At 41.8% G+C, this 21,738-nt stretch overlaps 1 protein-coding gene across 1 annotated transcript in view; it reads left to right on the forward strand.

The window, feature by feature from the left end:
- FAM13A (family with sequence similarity 13 member A) overlaps positions 1–16,851 on the forward strand; it is a 311,477-nt gene extending 294,626 nt beyond the window's left edge. The window contains 6 exon segments of the mRNA XM_070372152.1: positions 2,036–2,131; positions 3,475–3,558; positions 9,120–9,316; positions 9,828–9,929; positions 12,282–12,304; positions 12,307–16,851. Coding sequence (XP_070228253.1) covers positions 2,036–2,131; positions 3,475–3,558; positions 9,120–9,316; positions 9,828–9,929; positions 12,282–12,304; positions 12,307–12,407 — 603 coding nt within the window. The 3' untranslated portion in view covers positions 12,408–16,851.
- Positions 16,852–21,738: the final 4,887 nt, after the last annotated feature.

The raw sequence follows: 21,738 nt of genomic DNA on the forward strand, positions 1-21,738 counted from the left end.
CTATAAATAGTGCTGCTCTGAACATTCTTAAATGTGTCTTTTGGTAAACTTTAATCCAGGTTTGTTTGGTGTGTACTTAAGGACAGAATTGATGAGTCATGTGTTTAGTTTAGGAGATACTGCCAAATAGTTTTCCAAAGTGTTTCAGCCTTGCCAGTACTGAGAGAGAATTCCAGTTGCCCAGCATTATTTCTGACACTGGACACTGTCTTTCACATTAGCCATTTTGGTAGGTATGTTCTCGTAATACCTGTGGTTTGATCGTCACTCTTTTTTTTTTTTTTTTTTTTGTATGAAATAGTTCTTATGGTCCCTTCAAACAGTCATACTTTATGAAATACCAAATGTAAAACTCCTTTTACTATGACAGATAGTAAAAGCAAGAAAATGCCACCTCTTGATATTTTGGTAACAGAAAAAGATAGAAATAAGTTATTATTATTGCTTATGGCAGAAAATGAAGCCACAAGATGACAGTAAATAAATACCACAAGATTGGCAGTATCCTATCTTGGCTTGTGAGATTTATCCAAGGTTCTCTTATTGTTGATCACTTTGAGAAAGGCAAATAAAAAACAGGTAGCAAAGTGTGATCAGTTCATGCATTATCCAGACTTGTCTTCAAAGTTGAAGGCCCATAAGAGAGATGGTCAGAGCTAATACTGTTGCCCTTCCTCATATCTGTAAGCCTTGCCTTATGTGTACAATGGAAATAAAATGCAGAAGAACAACAGCAAACTTGAAACAAAGATACGTCATCTCTTACTCCATTTTAGTAAACAAATGCATACTTACGAATTTGGCACACCTGTCTATATTTGAAATATTCTTTCACTCATCTTGCAGACATTTATGGGATATTTTTATCATGTCAGGCACTGAAATAGTTACCAGAACAGTTTACAGTTCTGGGGGCTGGAAGTCCAAGATTAAGGCGCTGGTGTCTGGTGAGGGCCCCCTTCCCAGTTCATAGCCAGCCATCTGTTCGCTGTCCTCACATGGCAGAAGGGATGAGGGAGCTCTCTGTGGTCTCTTTAATAAGGGCACTAATCCTGTTCATGAGGGCACCATCTTCATGACCTAATCACTCCCTGAAGACCTCACTTCCAAAAACCATCACATTGGGGATTCATTTTCAACTTATGAATTGGGAGTGGGGCGTGCGGGGAGGTGAGTTGAACATAAACATTCCATCCATAGCAAAGCATATGTGAATTATAAGATACACAAGGCTGTATTAGGTGACTCAAAGGAGAGAATGAGCAGGGCTCCCAGAATGGGGCGTGTCGGAAGAAGGCTGCACAGGGAGGGAGGTGGCTCTTGAGGTGGAATTTACCAAATCGAAGAGCAGAGAGGAGGCCACTCCAGGACAAAGGGAGCTAGACAAGGAGGCGTGACACTCCCTAGTTTCCTTCCGGAGCTTGAGTTCTAATGGGGAGAAGGTGATGGGGCTTCAAATACTATGCCAGGGAGCCGGGCTTGATTTCTCCTCACTGTCTATTAGTCTGTCCTTTAAACATTTTTGGACCCTGAGCCAGATTTTAGGGACACAGAGATGAGTGAATCCACGTATTCTATCAGCATATATTCCTTGAAAGCCTGTTTGCTTGCATTTGTCCCTAAAAACACAACACAGTTCCATAGGGAAGAGAGACATTTTTAAAAAATGATCACAGAACTGCAAGGTAAGTAGTATAATAGAAATATTAATACATGTTTTCTTCTTCCCAGGACCTAGAAAATAGTGAATCATCTGAAACTCTGAACCTTCCAGAATTTTAAATAGAAAACTAATAATTAATAAGAATCACAGTTTTGAGGAAAAGTAATACTTCTGAGGGAGTGATTTCAAGTGATTTGCAACCAAAGTAGATATTTTAAATTTTCATTGACTCATGGTTATCAGTTTAAATAAATTTTACAAGAGTGGGGAGTCTTCAGTTGAATCGCCTGTTCTTTCTCTCAGTCCACAGCATGCTCGGTCAGCATAGCCAACAGGAGTAGGTCTCTCAGCAGTCCTGTTCTTGCCTTTCAGGTGAGCAAGAATGAGCGTCAGGTTATGAAGCCGCTGTATGACAGGTACCGCCTGGTCAAACAGATCCTATCCCGAGCCAGCACCATCCCCATCATTGTGAGTACTCCACGCCCAGTGGTTGACTTCCGGGCTAAATTATTAGGGCACTAACTTGCCTTCTCACGAAATAACAGTCTTTCGTAGTTGAACCTGCCATTAATATCAGTGGCCCCTAAACTTGAAGGATGAAAAATTTATCAAAGACTTCAGAGGTGACATTTGCCAAAAATGAGCGAATCTGAAGCTGACAGTTTGTTCCCCTCTTGGGTGCACAAGCTTTGGGCGTATGCTTCTGTCTGACACGTGCTGGGTCAGCGTCCCCGTACTTCCCTTAGAGACAGAGCATCCGGGAAATGGTGTGCTTCGCCCAGGGGCCACTCCACACAGAGTGCCTCTCTGGTCATAGGGGCCTCGGTTAGTGTTCTTCGCTCTGCCTCCAAGACGGAGATCCGCCCTGCTGGAGTCATACCCGGGGAGAAATCCTGTAAGGAACTCAAGAGAGGGAACTGCTTCTTTTTGGAGATGTAGGAAAGAGTGAGGTAAAGAAAAGGGAGGGCCACCATCCTTGGACTTCGCTGCTTTTGGCCTCTGAATTGGGATTTTGTCAAGAGTAAGGAGCAGCGACTGGCCCTCAGTTCTGGGAAAAAGCCTTTCGGGCACTGGCCAGCTTACCCCATCCCTCATGCCAGCCCAGCTGCGGGGGTAGTGGTCGTGCCCTTTCCAGCTCGTGGGGGACCTCTGCCTTGGTTTCAGTGCGCTCATCTCCTGGGACCCTGGGGGCTTCCTCTGTTGGCCTTTAGACTTTCTAGCCAGCAGACACGGCCTCGCTTTTATGTTGTTGCTGAAATGCATATTCTTTTTAGCTGCTGCTCTTCTATTCCTGCTTTATATCTTCTTGTTTATTTCCAGGCCCAAGATGTGGTCCTTATATGTCTTATAATAGTGTATTTGTTCAGACAAACAGAGGAGGGTTCAGGGTCTTCAGTCAGGTGTGTTTGAAGAAAGCTACCTTTCTAGAAATTTCCTGCAGAATATATCAGTAAACTAACCAACAAAAGGATTAAATTTAAGGAACCCTTTTCATTCTCCAGTCAGGAGCCCTTAGTAGCCTGAAATAGGGTGAATATACAGCCTGTGTCTGTAACCTTTTGCATCACTTGATGAGCGTGCATTGTTATTTGTTGTTCTGGAAGTTATGGTCACCAGGAGGAAAGAGGGAGGAGGCAGGAATTTTTCTGTGTGTTTGGTTAACGTACTTGCATGCCGTTCTTGCTCCTGTGTGGCCTCTGTGGTTGGTGGGGTGGGCGGGCAGGCTCTGCAGTAAAGCAGCCAGTTGGACGAGAACTTTGGTTTGTTTCTGGTTTTCTGCCATGTAACCTGCCTATTAACACCTGTCGCAGGGTTCCCCCTCCAGCAAGCGGAGAAGCCCTTTGCTGCAGCCAATTATCGAGGGCGAAACTGCTTCCTTCTTCAAGGAGATAAAGGTGAAGACCTCCAGCTGCTAACCGCGTGCTACACCTGCCCCAGTGTCCCCCACGTCCCTCCCGGGGACGGAAAGGCGCTGTGATTGCGCCCCCTGGTGACGGCTTCCTGCAACCTCCCCTAAAACTCAGTAGCTGCTTCTAACCAACTTCAAACAGTCCTCTTTACGTTTTAGGCCAGCTGATCTCCTTCGTTTCATTTCATTCCCTCACTGTTTTGTACGTTGCTGTTTGTTTGCTTTTTACTTTGCTTGTGGGGATCTGTCTTGTTTTACAATGTTTTTCGTTTTGTTTCCCCTTGGAGGAATGGATTTTCTGTACTCTGAAATTTTGTCAAAATAACTATTGGATAACTTTCTTTTTAAAAAAAATATCTCATTTACTGAGTTTATAGAAAAAAAAAAATTAACAGAGGCAATATATGTAGCATGTGATAAAAAATAATGATTTTATAGACAAAAAACTTACTTTTCTTTGACAGATTTGCGGGTATAGTTTTACCCACTCTCCTCCTTCCTCTTGCCTTCCCCCTGGCACATTTCGCCCTTGGTGCTAATTTCATAATCTGTTCTTGATCTGTGAATGTAGGCTTGTGACAAGCAGTCGACTAGAACATACTCTCTGATCTTTTCCCCAGCAGTAATCAAAGATTGTATGCAGATAAACCTTGTCTTCAGTGGCTACTTTTTGCTCGAATGGGGGTACCCTCTGTGTCCAGACAGTTGTAGAGACCTAACTGGCCCGGACTAGAATCAACCTCTTTCGTATTTTTGTTTCTAGACAATTGAACACACTGACTGCCATACACAGGGCTCTAGAGATGAAAAGACAAAGATTTTTTTAAAAATCAGTGATTGTTTTTTTAGCAGGTAAGTCAGAAGGGGGAGTAAAACTCCAAGGAGAAGTGAGTTTTACGAGTTTCACTTTTGTCATATTTCTGTGGCAGCCTCAATCCTGGGGTGTCATTTATTTAATGAACTTAGAAATAATTATTTCAAAATGTGGGGGCCTTGTTCCCGTAAGAACCACTCCATTTTCTTGCCCGGTTCTTCCGCTGTATTTGAGGTAGGGAGCCAGAAGCTACAAAGCCGTCCCTTCTCTTTACTCTGTTCTTTTTTACCTCTCAGGGAGCTTAACTACCTCATAGCCCTCACTTTAAGGTGTTAGACAATGATTGTGCTCCCTATCCGTATTCTCTTCAACAGAACTTGTTTATAAAAAATTCTGTAAATGTGAAATTTAGGCAGATTTGCTCCATTGTATCTTCAAAATTAGAGCCATTTTCTCACAATAAGACTTGATGTTAATGAAATAAGACAAATTTTGTCTAGCTGATCGTTTCACACAAGAATTAAATCACCATAATTGAGGAAATGGGGGTGATTGTGTGTGTGAAAACCAGCATATTGCTCTTAGAAGCTTGAGCTAAACTGTTCCTAGATAAAAATGTGTTCTTTAACACATCCAAAATATGACACTTAATAATTACCTCATGAAACAAATGGTAGATAAATGAATTAAGCTCTTTTTAAAAGAGGATGTCCTTCCAAATCTTGTCCCTGAGCTCGGTTTATTTTTTTCACAACTATGTTTTGGCCATGGCTCTTCTACTGGCCCTCATGATGGTCACAATTTCCGATAATTGTGAAATGATTACATTGTTCTTGAAAATCGTGTTGTCCTTCAGTTCATTTTGTCCCAGTTGGCCATGTTTATCAGCATGAATTTGGATTGTATTAATTCTCAGCAGTTCTGATACATTTTAGGATTTGGTGTTTGTATGTGCAGAGATTTATCTAAACTGTTTGAAAACTGTCCCTGGTTTTAAATGTTTATGGGAAGACACCAGCTGTGTGTAAAATAGCTAAAAACTAAGTAGTTTTTATAACTACCATTTTTTTAAATGCTCAAAAACAATATAGTAATTATACAATGTGTAATTTTAGAATGTATACGTTTAATAACTATAAAATGTCATAATTAATGAAAATCATTATTATTGTGTGACTTTCTGCTTAGGGGCTTAGTTTGACCTCCAGAGCAATGTGGACTAAGCTTACAGCTTCTTCCTGAGAGCACTTCCATATTTGTAGCCACTGGCCCTGCTCACTCCCAGCAACACCCTGTGAACACTCTTCCTCCAGGTTCTTACTCTTTCTCGTGTGACCTGGGCTCCAGACCTTCCCAGTCCTATAGCTCTGCTCTCTACACACACACACCAGTCTATCTGTATCCCTCTTAAAAACGGATACCCAGAACTGAATATTATTCCAGTGGTTTAGCAGGACAGTGGACCAAGGACTAACCCTGACCTCGATCTAGATGACTAAGGCTCTTCAGTTCTCCAGGTCTATGCCTACGTGACTGTCAGCATGCATGAGTTCATCTTAGTCTTTCTAGGGCAGGGTGTCTCAACCTCAGTACTATAAACATTTGTCCCAGATAACTCACGGTTGTGGGGGATCTGGCCTCCCCCACTCCAGTATAACAACCAGCAATGCCTCCAGACTTTGCCAAAGGTCCCAGAGGGGGCAAACCTGCTCCCAGTTGAAAGCCATGGCCTGTGGTCCCATCTCCTTTTCCAAGGATTACTTAGTGTCCATGTGTCCAGATTTTTTATTTTGTAATCTAATTATAGGACCTTGAAGTTTTCCAACTTCTTACTTTTCATTCTTCTATCCCAGACTTATGAAATAGATTACGTCTAGGTTTTATATTGGAGAAGGAAATGGCAACCCACTCCAGTATTCTCTCCTGGGAAATCCCATGGACAGAGGAGCCTGGCAGGCTACAGTCCATGAGGCCGCAAAGAGTCGGACACGACTGAACGACTTCACTTTCACTCTTCACCTTCATGCATTGGAGAAGGAAATGGCAACCCACTCCAGTGTTCTTGCCTGGAGAATCCCAGGGTCGGTGGAGCCTGGTGGGCTGCAGTCTATGGGGTCGCACAGAGTCGGACACGACTGAAGCGACTTAGCAGCAGCAGCAGGTTTTATATTCTAACACACTTACCCACTGTGTCATCTACACATTTAGTGACTATATTTGGTGCCGTATCCAAGTGGTTGACAAATACTGAAAAGGCTGGGTCAAGTACAGCCTCCTGGCTCGAGGCTTCCCTGCAGATTTACGTCAACATTGCAGCGACACTCTGCATAAATGTTCACAGTCAGCTTTCCTTTCACAGTCATTGTCCCTCATTCTTTACTGAAATCCAGATATCCTGCCAATCCTATCAAAAAAGGGAAAATGGCTAGCTTTCCTGATTTGTGTTCAAGAAACCAGTGTTAGTCACTGTTGAGCACTGATTGTTTTTCAGTTGCTCATGTGTTATCTAGATGTTGATACCTTCTAGAATCTACTCAGTATCCACAGCAACCTGATGGTCTTATAATCTGAAGATGTGTTTTGCTGTTTCTTTTGTCCTGTGTTTTCCACAGCTTACTGAGAACAGCTTTGTGTAGCTTTGTCTCCGAAAACGTTGATTCTCCCTTCTGTGCAGGGTGTAGTTTCTGTTTGTTGAGTTCTCTCAAGACCTTGGGATCTGATTGGTAAAGCTTGGACCCCTGACTTCATTTCTTATCTGTCTCGGGCAGTGCCAACCAGGGTTCTATCCCTGGGTTGGGAAGTTCCTCTGGAGAAGGAAATGTCAATCCACTCCAGTATTTGTGCCTGGAGAATCCCATGGACAGAGAAGCCTGGTGGGCTACAGTCTGTAGGGTCGCAAAGAGTCAGACACGACTGAGCGACTAACGCACATAACACACACACACACACACACACACACACACACACACACACACGGGCTTTTGTATACTCTTTGTTTAAAAGACTTTTTTTTAATGTGGACCAGTTTTAAAGTTTTTATTGAATTTGTTACAATATTGTTTCTGGTTTTTTTTTTTTTTTTTAAGTATGTTTTGGTTTCTTGGCCACAAGGGGTGTGGGACCTTCACTCCCTGACCAGGGATCGAACCCGCACCCTCTGCATTGGAAGGTAAAATCTTAACCACTGGACTGCCAAGGAATTCCCTAATATACTCTTAATAGAAATTTGTATTTCTCATTTAAAGCTGAATTACTGAAATAACAGGCATTTATTGAACACCTAATACAGGCAGACATTGGCCGAGTTCGGCGACAGCAGTGAAAGATCCCAGACCCCCCCGGGTTCCCCCCAACCAGGGAAGGGCGGGAAGAGGCCGGTGGCGCTGCCCACGGGCCAGGTGCCCCGCGCGATTGTCTCAACTGTTATAAAACAATGCAGATGGGACCTGCCACTTCCTTACAAAAAAAGAGAAACTTCTCGACTGTTGATGGAAAAGCCACTTTTACCCTTTAAATTTTAAAACGATTTTCATTTTGAGAAACTAATAATGAAGCTCTTACTTCCATGGATCAAGAAAAGAGACTGAAGATCCGAAGTGACAGCAGAAAGAATCTAGGAAGGCCACCTAGTTTTTTCCAACTTTACCTTCGTGTCTTCATAACAGTAGTTTCATTGTAGCTGTGTGATAGTCCTTTTCTTTTGCCTGTTTGTTTATTCATTCACATGATTTCAGAGGCACCACCATAAACGTACCAAACTCTGTGATAAGAGAATCAGCACACACAGTTTGAATCGTGTACTTTGCCATGAGCAGTGGCTCCTCCTGAAGCCACTCGGTTTACCTAACAACTGATGTTGTGACCCTGTTGTTCATGTAGCTGAATGCCTAACCAATTTTTTAATTTCTTAAGATACTCTTTTCTGGTCTGACTGTACATTTTGACAGTGAATTATTTCCTTTAAGAGCTTTCTTTCAGACTCTGACATCATTTCTTAGATTCACGTAGCTTCAAATTGACACCAACATATTGTCGTTTGACCTCATTATTTTTCTAACCACATTTTTATCAAGGTAGAGAATATCACATTTTTCTTAGAGTCTTGGATGCTGAAAAATACAGCTGTGGCCCTTAGAAATTCTTTGAAAAAGAAATGTTTCATGAGTCCAGTAATGGAAAGATAAATATTTTGATCTTCTCAAAAGTTTCCTAAAATTTTATCAAGCAACCACAAATACTTCATAACCTCACCTTTTATATAGAAAGGATGCATTGTTGAATCTCTGAAATTCTTCATAGCTTAATAAAAATAATTCTGAGACACATAAGTAGTGAAATCTTTAAAGCACGGATTTCTGGTGGTGAATTTTATTATGTATTGTCACAATGCTGAGAATTTTTAGATTCATTTGCTTCGTTTGCTTTTGGGTATAAATTCTGATGATTTTTTTCCTTCCTACCCTCGGCCTTGACAACTGTTAATTGTACTGTATACTAATTTTTGATAGTTTTTCCCCCCTATTGAGAAGCTGTGTTTAGTGTTTGTCTTAATTTCTGTGTGTATATAGATATTCAATAACATATCCATCATGTGCATACGTGTTGCTAAACATAGATATGTAGAAGAAACTGTATGGGATCTGGATAATTAAATGACTATGAGATGATACTAGTAATGAAAGAGGGCCTAAAAAAGTAACCAGATTTTTATTAGGGTTGCTGTGTATCTCCAGGAAGAAGAGGAGGGTTCAGAAGACGATAACTACACGAAGCCAGACTTCATGGTCACCCTGAAAACTGATTTCAGCGCGCGTTGCTTTCTGGACCAATTTGAAGATGACGCTGATGGTTTTATTTCCCCAATGGATGATAAAATACCGTCAAAATGCAGCCAGGACACCGGACTTTCAAATCTCCATGCTGCTTCCATGTATGTTGCTTTGGTGGTGTTATTAGAATGTCATGATGAAAATAATTTTCTGAAATACTGTTTTACCCTTTGTACTTAATGGCAAAACACAAATGACTTGCCTAGGATGTATCTCTATGGATAAAACAGAGTTTGTTTTAACTCCTGGCTCAGTGTTTTTAGAAGCTTCATCCCATGTTGTCTGAGGGAGCATCTGAGATCTTGCTTAAACAAGGGGAAGGCCTCTTTTAAGGGACCTGTCTCTGTGTGTCACAGCTCACCATTTAATACACTGAGTACAGATGACATTTCTTTCTTCCAAAGCAAAACATAACAGAGTGCCCTGGGATTTCACATGCTTGAAGAATTTACAAGTAGCAGAAGCTTTGGCCTCCATTTCTGCTCCCTCGACAGTTCCTGCATTTATACGCTTTTCCCATTCTCTACAACCCCTATCTCGTTGCACAATCACAATATTTCTTAACAATTCAGATTTAACTCAATTTTCTTGAACTTTTTCTGCCCCTCTTAGACCAGAACTCTTGGAACACCTTCAGGAAATGAGAGAAGAAAAGAAAAGGATTCGAAAGAAACTTCGTGATTTTGAAGACAATTTTTTCAGACAGAATGGAAGGTCAGCGCATGTATCTTTCTTCCCCTCCTCCTCCTCACATGCAGCCCTCTTTTTTCTCTGTCACATCTGTGCAAAGCCTCCCACCTGAGAGCCACCCTCCCTGCATCCTGTATCCTGGCCCTTGGCTGTGTGCCCAGGGCTCCTTCGAGGTTTACTGTGACATGGTGAGGTGTGTGTGGTCCTTCAGGAGGAAATGCTCCTTGGCGAACATCCAAGACTGATACAGATTCAGCTGATGTTTCTAAAACTAACCTGTCACATCAAATTCTAATCTAAGAGGAGCAGCGTAAAGCTAAGTTTCTAGTGAACAGCACTGGTTTTGATTTCTGGTGTTGTTTTTTTAACCTTAATAAACTTGAAGGAGGAATAAGGAAAAGGGGTACTCTAGATCTTGCTGGTTTTTAAGCTCATTTTAAAAGCAAAGTTGTCAAGTCATGAGAAATACACCAGAAGCAGGAAGGCGGCCTGATTGATAGGGTACCAGTGAGTTTTAAGACATAATGTTATCGTCGTCATAGAGCCTTATGCTGCGGAATAGTCTTCTGTGTTTGCAAGTGACCACACGCAGAATGTGCTACTCAGGTCACAGCAGAAGACAGGGTAGAACAGAGAATAGGTTTCCTTCTCTTACACTGGAGCTGAGTTTATCATTTTAAAATGTTTTATTTTAATCCAAATTATTTAAACAGTATAAATACAGTTTCTCTTTAAGTCCCCTTTCATAATTCTCAAAAGAATTGGAAAATAAAAATACCATAAAAATTAACATTTAAAATTTAGTATATTTCTGTTGATTTTCATTATTGTATAAATTTATTTTAGGATTTCTGACTTGGATCTGTCCTATAATGACTTTTCAATGAATTTTTATACCTAAATATCTGCTTTTCTTTTTCCGTGAATTGTAGGATATTTTTAAAAACGTAGATAAATAATATTCAAAATAATAATGCATGCATGCATGCCATATTGCTCAGTCATTTTTTGCAATTTCACTCTTTGCAGCTCCTCTCTGTCTATGGGATTTCCCAGTCAGGAATACTGGAGTGGGTTGCCATTTTCTTCTCCAGGGGATCGTCCCAACCCAGGGATCAAACCTATGTCTCCTGTGTCTCCTGTCGCATTGCAGGCAAATTCTTTACCCACTGAGCCATTGGGAAAGTCCCAAAATAATATTCTAACACCAAAGACAAACCAAAGGATTAACATTTTGATTTGTTTCATTCCAGTCTTCTTTCCAAGCATATTTTTGGTTTGTATGTTTTATTTTTTCCCATATATTTATAATCGTGTTATGCACAGACATCCTATAATTATGTAACTTGCACATGTTTTAAGAAAATAGAATTGATGGGAATCAATAACTATCATACAAGTTTAGAACCGTCAGGGACTTCAGATTTCAGGGTGTGATTCATATCTGACACGAATGAAGCCTCTCAAAGGGCACGTCTGGGGTTGGGGTCACACACCCCCTTCCCTTCCCTGCCCTCTTCTTGGAGTCATACAGGATCCTTCCTTGAGCAGGCAGAACAGAAATAAAATCAGTTCACTGAGCAAAATTAAATGAACCCCAAGCTATCCCCGTTTCCCATTTTTTGCTCTTGAATAAGAAGGAAAGGAAGCCTGGTGTTTGAATGTTTGACGTGTACATTTCCAAGTGAGATGAGAAGCAGAGCAGCACCACAGTGGCTGAGGATGTGGGAACAGCAGCGCTTCTTCAGGTCCTCCTGCGGGTTGTATTAATATTAGATCCAGATTCACGAGCACAGCGCGCACCCTGTAATCAGCTCTCGATTATAGTCCTTGTGCATATAAACGTACACGTAGAAAATTACTCAGTAAACTTTAAAGGCTTATTAGTGTTCTCTGATCCAATTGCTGAATTCCAAGGCTGATTTTTATAATAAGTAGGAGTATTAACTATTTTTTTAAACCCTGTAAATTGAGTATACCAATTGCTAATTAGAAATTGAGTGGTTCATTAGGTGAAGTATATAAAAATGAGAAAGCATTAAGTATAAATAAAGGCTTTCAGTATATGGAGACTCTTGGTGTGAATTTACATGTAGCCATAACAGAGAGAGTTTCTACATTTCTTAGTCCATCCTGTCTTTCTTCAAGATGCCGGAGTAACTCTAAAACTCAGTTGCATGGTGCCATTTGCGGACACTGTCTCTCACTGCTTGTCTAAACACAGCTCCAGTCTTGATACCAATGATGCTTGGCAACGCTGATTCTGTGGGGCGATAAACTGCAAATTTCCACATGATGATAACTCACCCAATGAACAGTATCCTCTAGGAGAGACACTGCCTGATCATTAGCCCCTTTTCTCTTTGTTTCCATTAGAAATGTCCAGAAGGAAGACCGCACTCAATGGCTGAAGAATACAACGAGTATAAGCACATTAAGGCAAAACTGAGGCTCTTGGAGGTGCTCATCAGCAAGAGAGACACTGATTCCAAGTCCATGTGAGGAGTCAGCCCCATCCGAGCAAGGGGGTGGGGGGAACGCAGGGGGAATGTCCCCCCTCCCTCCCCTCCCCCCCACCTCTCCTGGTAAATAGCAGCTGGGCAGAAACTGGAAGGCAGCCTTGGAGCTGGACCTGCGCCCTCCTGCCTGCAGGCCCTGGGGGTCAGCCCGTTTCCATTGCCTGCCTTGGAAACCATCTAGGTGGAAGGAGGCCACCTACCCCCATGCCAAAATTTTGCAAGGGAATATCAAGATCTCTGCATACCTGTGTGCACACAGACACACACATACGCTGCAGTGGAAGCTTGCTGACACTGGCAGCGGTGAATCACTACATGAAGACACACTCGTCTACAGAGGATGTACACTGTTCTTCTGGGATAACTGAGCAACAGCATCCTCTGTCTAACTGTGACAATAACAAGCTCAGGACTTCACTCTGGAGAGCGAACTTGCTGCGCACATTCGTGTTCTCTGTGGATCCCATCCAGTGGGAGCCTGCATCGGAGCCCTGTTTGCTGCCTCGGCCATTCTTGTGACCTTTCCACGGAGCCACGCCTTTCCCCACTTGTGTGAATTGCTTCTCCTTCAGCTCTCGGGTAGATGGAAGCTGCACCTGCCTGGGAGAGCAGTGCAGCCCTCTATCTGATGTTGTGTTTCTTCGAGATGTCCTCAGATGACAGAGAACTGATCCCTGACTAGGGCTGGACCATCAGCAGAGGACAGATGGGATAGAGAAGTAGCTAATATCCGTGCTGGTGTTTCAGTTAGGCAGCAGTGAAGAGAATTTTTTCCTGAATGTTGACTACACTTATCAGCTTCAGAATTTATGATCGAACACTTAAGCAAGGGGAAGGCCACTGGTCTATTTGGTTTGGTTTTGGCTCTAGCTAGACAAAAGGGTCTTGCTTAATTCCTAGGTTAAGTGTAGAGGATCATGAGAGAGAAAGAGCCTGTATTTTAAGCCTTCTGTGTACTTACCAGAGTTTAATTTTTTTTTTTAAGTAAACCTGCACTAAAAGTCTTCTCTAACTGAAGGACAAGTGTAGCCCTCAGAGCACAGCCCAAGGCAGAACCTAAATCACACTGTTTTGAAGATCCTGTATAAAGAGAAAATAATGGTGTGTGGCCAGTTAAAATGATAGTTTCTTCAAAGATGGTGTTGCAGAGCTATCTGTATTAGACATTTTGGAGGGACCAGGGAATTTAAGACAGCAAATCATCCATCACCTCAGTGTGCTGATGTTATCTGGTGATTGGTTAGTACTTTTTGACCTTCTGTGTCTGCACTAAGGAAAATGAGTTCTGGTTCTGCCTGTATACCCTAGCCCACCTCTGTGCTCTGGGAGGCTGAGCACAGTATCTGCCCACCAGCCACTGGTTGCCAAGAGAAGGTGTTTCAGCAGCTCTGCCTTTTGAAGATAATGGTGCAGGGTGAACAAGACAGCAAAGGGTACCATTCTGTTTTCTTTAATAATAATAACGGAGAAAAGTCTTCCTGATCAGTTGTCACTTTCCAAAGTGGGTTCTTGAGAAACTGGTCAGATCAGGTTTGTAGCAGCATTTTCCATTTTGAGGTAGTGGCTCTCTGTTGGTTAAAAATTGTTCAAGTTAGGAGTAGGGGGAAATAGCTTTAAGTTTGCTCTTTCATCTTCTAGAAGCACGAGCTGTATGTTGAAAGCACCCTGGTTTAATCCACACACTTAAAGACGGTACGTAATCCTACAATGTAGTTCGTTTGGTATTCTCTGCTCTACTGTTTACACTGCAGATTGCTGTAGTTTCAAGGAGTTATATTATAAATGAAATGACGCACTTTAGGATGTTTTCTATTTTTGAAATCTGAACATGAATCATTCACATGACCAAAAATTGTATTTTTTAAAGAAATACATGTCTAGTTTGTCCTTTTTAAGTAATTACTCTCTCAAATAAGCTATAATATAAATCACATCATTACCAGTTAACTTTCAAAGCACATCTGTCTAAGTATTGTTTTGAAAATACTAATATGCTACAACACTTTCAAAGAGAGAAGGCTATATAAATGAGAAGTTACGAAATGTTTTGCAATCTGTTGTTTCTGCCAAAGGTAAATAAGTAAAAGATTTAGTCAGGAATCCCCTTTGAAATTTGTATGATTGAATAAAAGTATACACCAAGTTATAGTAAAATAAATCGCGTATGCAATGTCGTCTTTTCCTTTGTAGTTTATAATACGCTTCCTAGAATGGTGCCCAAATTACGGGAGGGGAGTCCTGTTTTCACTAGATTCTAGCTGAAGACACGTTAGTCAATAGGTTCTGGCTCTGCCAGAAGTGCTGGGGCAAATTTGTTTCCACAGCAACCATTTCTGCAGCCTAGAGTCTCAAGGCCCTAGAGGCAGAGTCTTAATTGGCTTCATACAGAGTACACTGGACCACAGTTTTTCCTTTGCTCTCTCGGGAATGCATATGTGTATTTACTAACACATGCCAACAAAATAAATGTCAAGGGTTATTTAATAACAAGGATAAGTAAAAATAAAGCATGAATAAACTTAATAGTACGATTATAAGAATTAGAGATAGCAGAGACTTATAATTTTCCAAGCATTTGCTTTTATTGTTTTAGTCTCGCGTAAACCTTGAAACAGATGTTTATATGGGCTATGGTATCATCACTGCATTTCCTCTTTGAAGCATTGAGGTTGATCTTACTTTTTGACAGGTATGTGCAAGGTTTAGGATAATGGCCTGCTGTGAAGTGTTTCACAACAGGCAGAATTTGTTTCATGCCAGTACAAGAAAGTCTGCACCAGCTCACTAATCTCTGATTCAGGTCAAATTTCTCTGAAAGACCAAATCACATTTCAAACTGGAGAATTTTTTTTTTTTTAACTTGTTAGCTGTAATTCATTGTGAGCTAATAATTAGATTTCTTTGCTTTGGTTGCCCGTTTGAAGTCCAATGATTATTATTCAGTGGCAAGGCAGGGATGAGCAGTGCCTCTGTTTGTAATATCAGTGTGATTTGTGTTTTGTCTCATCCTGACGCAACACTTACATGTGGCAGAAGAGTCTGAGGCAGGGTGTGCCTGCTCCCAGGTGTGGCATTTCTAGCCCAGGACAAATGCTTCAGGGCTGTGCTTGTATCATAAACATGGACTGTGGCCAGCCATCTTGGAGCCCTGAGGGCTGGGCATCTATTAATGTGGTTGAGCTTAGAATTCCTCTTAAAGTGACTATTAAGGTCTATTATCAGAATTGAAGGGCAGCTGTAGTGCCAATTAAGTTTATTCTTTCAGGAGCTGCCTAGTTCTCAGTAGGCATAATTGGACCCTCCTTCCTGAACTGATCATAGGTTTACAAGAAAGATCAAAATTTAAAGTTCGTTGATTAATTTTTTAAGAGCTCTTAACCTGATTATGAAGATACCATCTCTCCTAAGGGTATATTTTTTAAGCATTTATACTTTATTATCTTTGGTGGTATATTTATAGCTGAATGCCATAAATGCTTAACTGCTTTGTGAAAATCTGATTGTAGTCTAAATTGGCTTTGATCTCAAGACAAGTATTCCTGAATATTGCTTCCCGAGGATTTTTCTTTTGAGAAGAGAGCTGGTTTCTGCACCAAGACCAACACCTCTGTGATATTCTTTCATAATATCCATTTGGTTAAACCAATAGGTTGGGACAAAACTAGACTAAAACGCTGAAGTAGTTTCCTCAGAAACCCATGGGTTTAGCAGAAACCAGAATGTGCTTTCTTTTCCTTTGATTAATTCCCTTCCTTTATATTTTTTTCCCCACATGATCCTCAAATTCTACTGAAGAGTACCTTTTGTCAAAACATAGGCTAAACATATTTTCAAATCTGTAGGTACTGAACTTGTGCATCCTGGCACTTCTTCACAGGGTGGCTGACTCGGCAAGCCCCAAAGATGGGTGTTCTACATGTCAGCCACTGCACTGGGGCATTAGTGACTTTCCTGAGTAGAGGTCACTGCCCTTGGGGGCATATATGCTCCTCCCCCATGATCCTTCATAACAGAAGTATGTGGATACGCCGGGGTCAATTAACAGGTCCACACAGATATGTATCAAAATGAAATGTGTACATCTACAACTTCATATTGCTATGAAACTGCACTTATGTCTCTAGAGGATCTCATTTGGCCTGGAATCCAGCCAATCTGATCACATGCGCAGGTCAAGAAATCAGTTTGGCAGATCTGACTCTCAGTCTGAAAGCATCTATATGATCATGAAAATCTCCACGAGTGGATACAATTTTAGTAAATAACATGGGCCCAGAACAATGTTTACATGACATGTAAGCAGAAAGTCTTTGAAATTACCGTTGTTCCTTTTTTAAAATGTAAACTGAATGAAAAGATGTTATGTACATTTTTAAAGTACATGACTGTATTTTGTATAAACATAAATAAAATATTTTTAATTGTGAGAGTTCCGAATTTTTTGACAGCGAACCGTCCTGTGGGGTGTGACCTTTCCCTTCAGAAAGGAATCAAGCTGCTCCCTTGAGCGCCTCAGAAGCCCACTGAAGATTAAGATTCATTGTTCTGTCTCCATGGGAGGCACCAGAAGGTGAAGCAAACTGGGCACAAGCGAGCCATGCCGTGATGGTCAGGAGGAAAATGGGCTTGTGCTCTGCTCAACTGCCTTTCAAATCCACGGGAGGGGGGCTGAAGGGATGCAGAAAGAAAGGCACTTAAAAAAAATCATGTAAGTATATCTCCAAAGTCTAGGAGGCCATCACAGGTAAATACAGGAGCCATTCACTACTCTGAAGCCAAAGAGGCAGGAAACGGTGACATGGGAGAAAAGGCATATTGCAGTTGTGTGAGGTGAGTAGCTGGCGGTCGGTGGAGGTTAGGCCTGCAGGTATCCTTAGGCTGCACGTGTTATAGACGCTCTAAGTGACTCAAGTACACATTCAAAACATACTAAACCTGAATTTTTTTTTTTTTAAATTAAGGCTTGGCGTAAGGACCTTGTCACAGTACTGACGCCAGGATTTGAACTGAGATCTGTCTGACTCCGGAGCACGAAAGGTGCAGTGCTGCTGATGGCGCACTGGCATGGCATTCTGCCTCAATTAAACCTCACCCTGAGTAATGCACTTTTTGAAACCCATGCGGCAGGCAGCATATAGCAACCATCCATTTTCTTAAATCCTATTTTGACGAGGACCCTGTGAGGGCCCAGAAAGTGATGCTAGTCCAAGTATACCAGCTTCTGCAGCCTGTTAGAAAACCGAAGGTCCTCCACTCTGCCTTGCCCGACTCCTCTGGAAATGTTTTCGCTCCTGATCCTGTCCATTTGTAGCACTATGGGCAACCTGAATGGGAATTTCAGAACAGGAACCAACAGGCGTAGGTTAGGGGAGAGGGACAGTCCTTATCAGGCCTCTCAATGGCCTCATTACCTCCTCTAGAAATGGATTCTGAATTTTGCAAGACAAATATATCAGGGTTATCCCTAAGCTGGGTCAGCTTATCAAGGCTATAAATACACAGCTGAGTTTCATATTCAGTAAAAGCCAAAAGTCAAAATTCCCAAACGTGTTTTTAGAATGCTGGCTGCCTGGCCGACAATTGGGATTTGGCAGGAACTGGGCTTGTTGACAACTTGCTTCTCACTTTTCCTCTCCATCAACAAGGCTTGTACCACAGGATGGATCCTAGAGTTCAGCATCTTCCGGAGAACGTGGCCCAGTGCAAAACACAGCGAGAACCGAGTCCAAGACCTAAGGACTTACGTTTCTCAGCTGGGCCTTTGTGTGCATCTATTACTTGTTCCTGTGAATTCTGAAACTCATACTCTTCCACGTTTGAATCCTTAATTTCTCAAAAGCAATTTAAAGATGCTGAGAAATCCTTGTCATGCTTCTGGTTCTGTAGCAGAGTATTTCTTGGGTAAGATATTCTGAGATATTGTTATCTTTCTGTAACTATTATTTTACTGAAGTATAGTTGGTTTACAGTGTTTCAAGTGTACAGCGAAATGATTCAGTTTTATATCTATATATGACACACACTTTTTCAGATTCTTTTCCATTACAGTTTATTACAAGATATGCAATGTGCTATATAGTAGGTCCTTGATTATTTTACTTTCAAAGAACTTAAAATTCCTGGACAAGATTAGAGGAAGGGGGCGGGGGGAACACAGGAAGAGAGTGAAGGGTATGTTTCTCTCTGGTAGCAGAGGGCAGGGCTTCTCAAATTGGTCAGGGGTCTTTAGTACAGTAGCCCTGCGGGAGCTGGCAATCTTCACTTTTCTGACAAGCCTCCAGGTGCTGCAATGCTACTGAGCCAAAGACTGCACATTAAGTAGAGGATGCAGACGACATCCTGGGTGTTTGCAGGAATGAGCAGCTCCGATCAATTCAAAATCCTGAGTTGACAGAGGCGGCACACAACAGTCCCAGTGGAGACCAGATGCCGTCTGACGCGTAAGGTCCAGACTGCAGACAGATGGCCCAGCTCTGCAACTTGGGCACCTTCCTTACCCTCCCTTTCTCTGTTTCTTTACCGTAAAAGAAAATGGGAATAACTGTAGTACCTCCTTATTGAGGTTATTATGGGAATTTACTTGGATGAACATGAAAGATTTACTACAGTAAATCTTGGGTAAATGGTGGTGGTGGGCTATTATCATCAGCATTAAGACAAAGATTCTTTGTGGGCCAAACAGACATTCTGAATCACTACAAAAAAGGAATTGTATTTTCCCCCCACTACCACCCTCCTCTTCACCCTCAGGTGCCATGTTTGCATGTAGTCAGCAACAGAGGCACACGTCTAGCACTTTAAGCACAAGTCAGTACTAACCAGTGAGCAAGATTTTATGTGAGCACTGACCCATTCTCTCGGCAGGGAAAGTAAAATTCTGACTCTTCTCAAGCAATTTACATCAAAACCTGCATGCAGCTTTCTCCAAGAGACTTTTGCTTGCTAAACCCCTTCCCTCTCAAAGCAGGGCAGCCAACCCCTCTAGGTCTGCTTGTCCCAAAGGCACCACTGTGGGAGGTCCCTATCTGCTCAGACATGTCAAAAGAATTAGATGACAGTGCCTGTGTCCGGCGCAGGAAAGGGACAGAATAACCTTGGAAATAATTTCTAGGTCAGCTGGTGTCCTGAAATTTCTGTCTCAGGGTGTATTTTTAAACAACTAAAAACGAAGCATACCCCAGGGAGGAGAGTTGCTCCGATTTTGGCAAGCTCCTAACCAACATGAGTTTCACCAAGCCTGTGAGCAAGGCTGAGACTAGGAGAGGGCCTGGGGTCGTCTTCCGTTCCTTCATCAGCCCCGGGGTGGAAGGCTAGGGGTCAGGGGAGTGGAGGTACCCCAGCTCAGGCCAGCAACAGCAAGCTGTGGTTCAAATGACCTTCCACTCTCACTGAATGAAGCCCTCCCCCCCATTAACTCAAATTTAGAAACTCCAGGTCTCCTCTCTGAACAGACTGCCAGACTTGAACTTGAGAGCCCTTAAGCCTGCTATACCAGACTGAGCACGAGAGTACCCAGGCACAAAAGGGTCAAGAGACTGGTTTTTAACAAGAAGCCTTTAGCAGTGGAAGACTGGTTTCTCTGGGACCACAGGCCAGTACCTAGTTGGCACTTGCTGTTGACCTTCGTTCTCAAGAGCTCTGGCCTCTTATGACACCATAGGGACTGGGGTTGTTTCTTAATCTGCTTTAGTGTTTGCCTTTATCTGAGAAGTGTGTGTGTTTTAGATCTTATTTAATTTCTCAGAAGTTCAACGTCAACGGGAGCTGAATCAATAATTCCTAGAGATTGTATCCAGCTGCCCTAGGATTAGGCCCAGGAAAATCAGCTTTTAAAAGATCTGAAGATTGTGTGATTGTGCATCCTGCCAAGCATCTGGCCACTCTTGGAAGAAAAAAAAAAAAGCTGACGTCTGAACTAATTTTCTCCATGCCACACATAACTCAGGGGTACACACTCCATTACTTTTATAAGGAAATAAAGCGCCAAAGCCTGGATCAGCTAATCCGTGGGAGAGACTGTTATTAATACAGATGCAAAGAATCTTCCCACAGTGGGTAGACGCCTCCTCCAACTCTTGTTCTGTTGCATATCCTGGTTTCTTGCTCCACAAGTGAGGTTGAGCAGTCTCTCTTGACCTGGGTTGTAAAGGCGTGCTGGTAGCATCTATGTCACATCTAACTGGAGAGTTCCCTTATCTCACCCACAGGAGAGTTTTCATCTTTTCTGAAGACATGAGGACCTGCTGTCTTCCTTACCACAAGCTCCTCCTCAGCTTTGTGAGATACTGTTCCGCAAGGCAAGTCTGCAGGTGGAGCCTGCCAATGGCTCCTACCAGTGCTGCAGAAAGGCATCTCTTAAAAATGAAGACATTCACAAACCAGAAGACTCATAACTCAAACCAAGTAGTACAAAGGCAACATGGGCATCATGTCCTTAGATATTCTAGACACCTGGTTTATTTTTTTTTTCTTTTTTTTTTTAATTTTATTTTATTTTTAAACTTTACATAACTGTATTAGTTTTGCCAAATATCAAAATGAATCCGCCACAGGTATACATGTGTTCCACCTGATTCAAAATCTCCTTGGCTTCATTTTTAAGAGCCAAAGAAAACCGGAGACAGCAAACACTGACATTTCTTTTTGAGAGGAAATGATAAAATCCTGCATGTCAGCCTTATTTGCTTTTTCTTCTACGCTTGACCCTAACACAAAATATTCTATTCATTGGGTTGTACCTCAAATCTGTTTTGATATTCTGTTGTGTGTCCTCCTCCATTCCACTTTTCTCTCCATCACCTGGTCAACTATGATTTGGCTATTTTTTCCTTATTTTTTCCAGTTTTATTGAGATATGATTGACATTGTATAAGTTTAAGGTGTACAACAGGTGGATTTGAAGAGCTAGTTTATTGTAAAACAACCACCATCATAATAGCATTAGCTAACACCTCCATCATGTCACATAACTATCATTCTTCTTTACAGTTAGAACATTCAAGATCTACTGTCTTAGCAACATGCAAGTATATAGTACACTATTATAAACTATAACCACTATGCTGTTCATTAGATTCCCAGAACGTATTCATCTTATAACTGGAAGTTTGACCAACAAGTCCCCTTTTGCCCCACTCTCCAGCACCTTTCTATTCTGTTCCTATGGGTTAGGCTTTTTAGATTCTACATATAAGTGAGATTTGGTCTTTCTCTGACTTAATTCACCTAGCATAATACTTTCAAGGTCCATCCATGTTGTTACAAACAGCAAGATTTTCTTTTCTTATAATAATACTCCACTGTTACATACACCA

The sequence above is a fragment of the Bos mutus genome, chromosome 6, assembly GCF_027580195.1.
Source record: "Bos mutus isolate GX-2022 chromosome 6, NWIPB_WYAK_1.1, whole genome shotgun sequence".
Lineage (NCBI taxonomy): Eukaryota > Metazoa > Chordata > Mammalia > Artiodactyla > Bovidae > Bos > Bos mutus.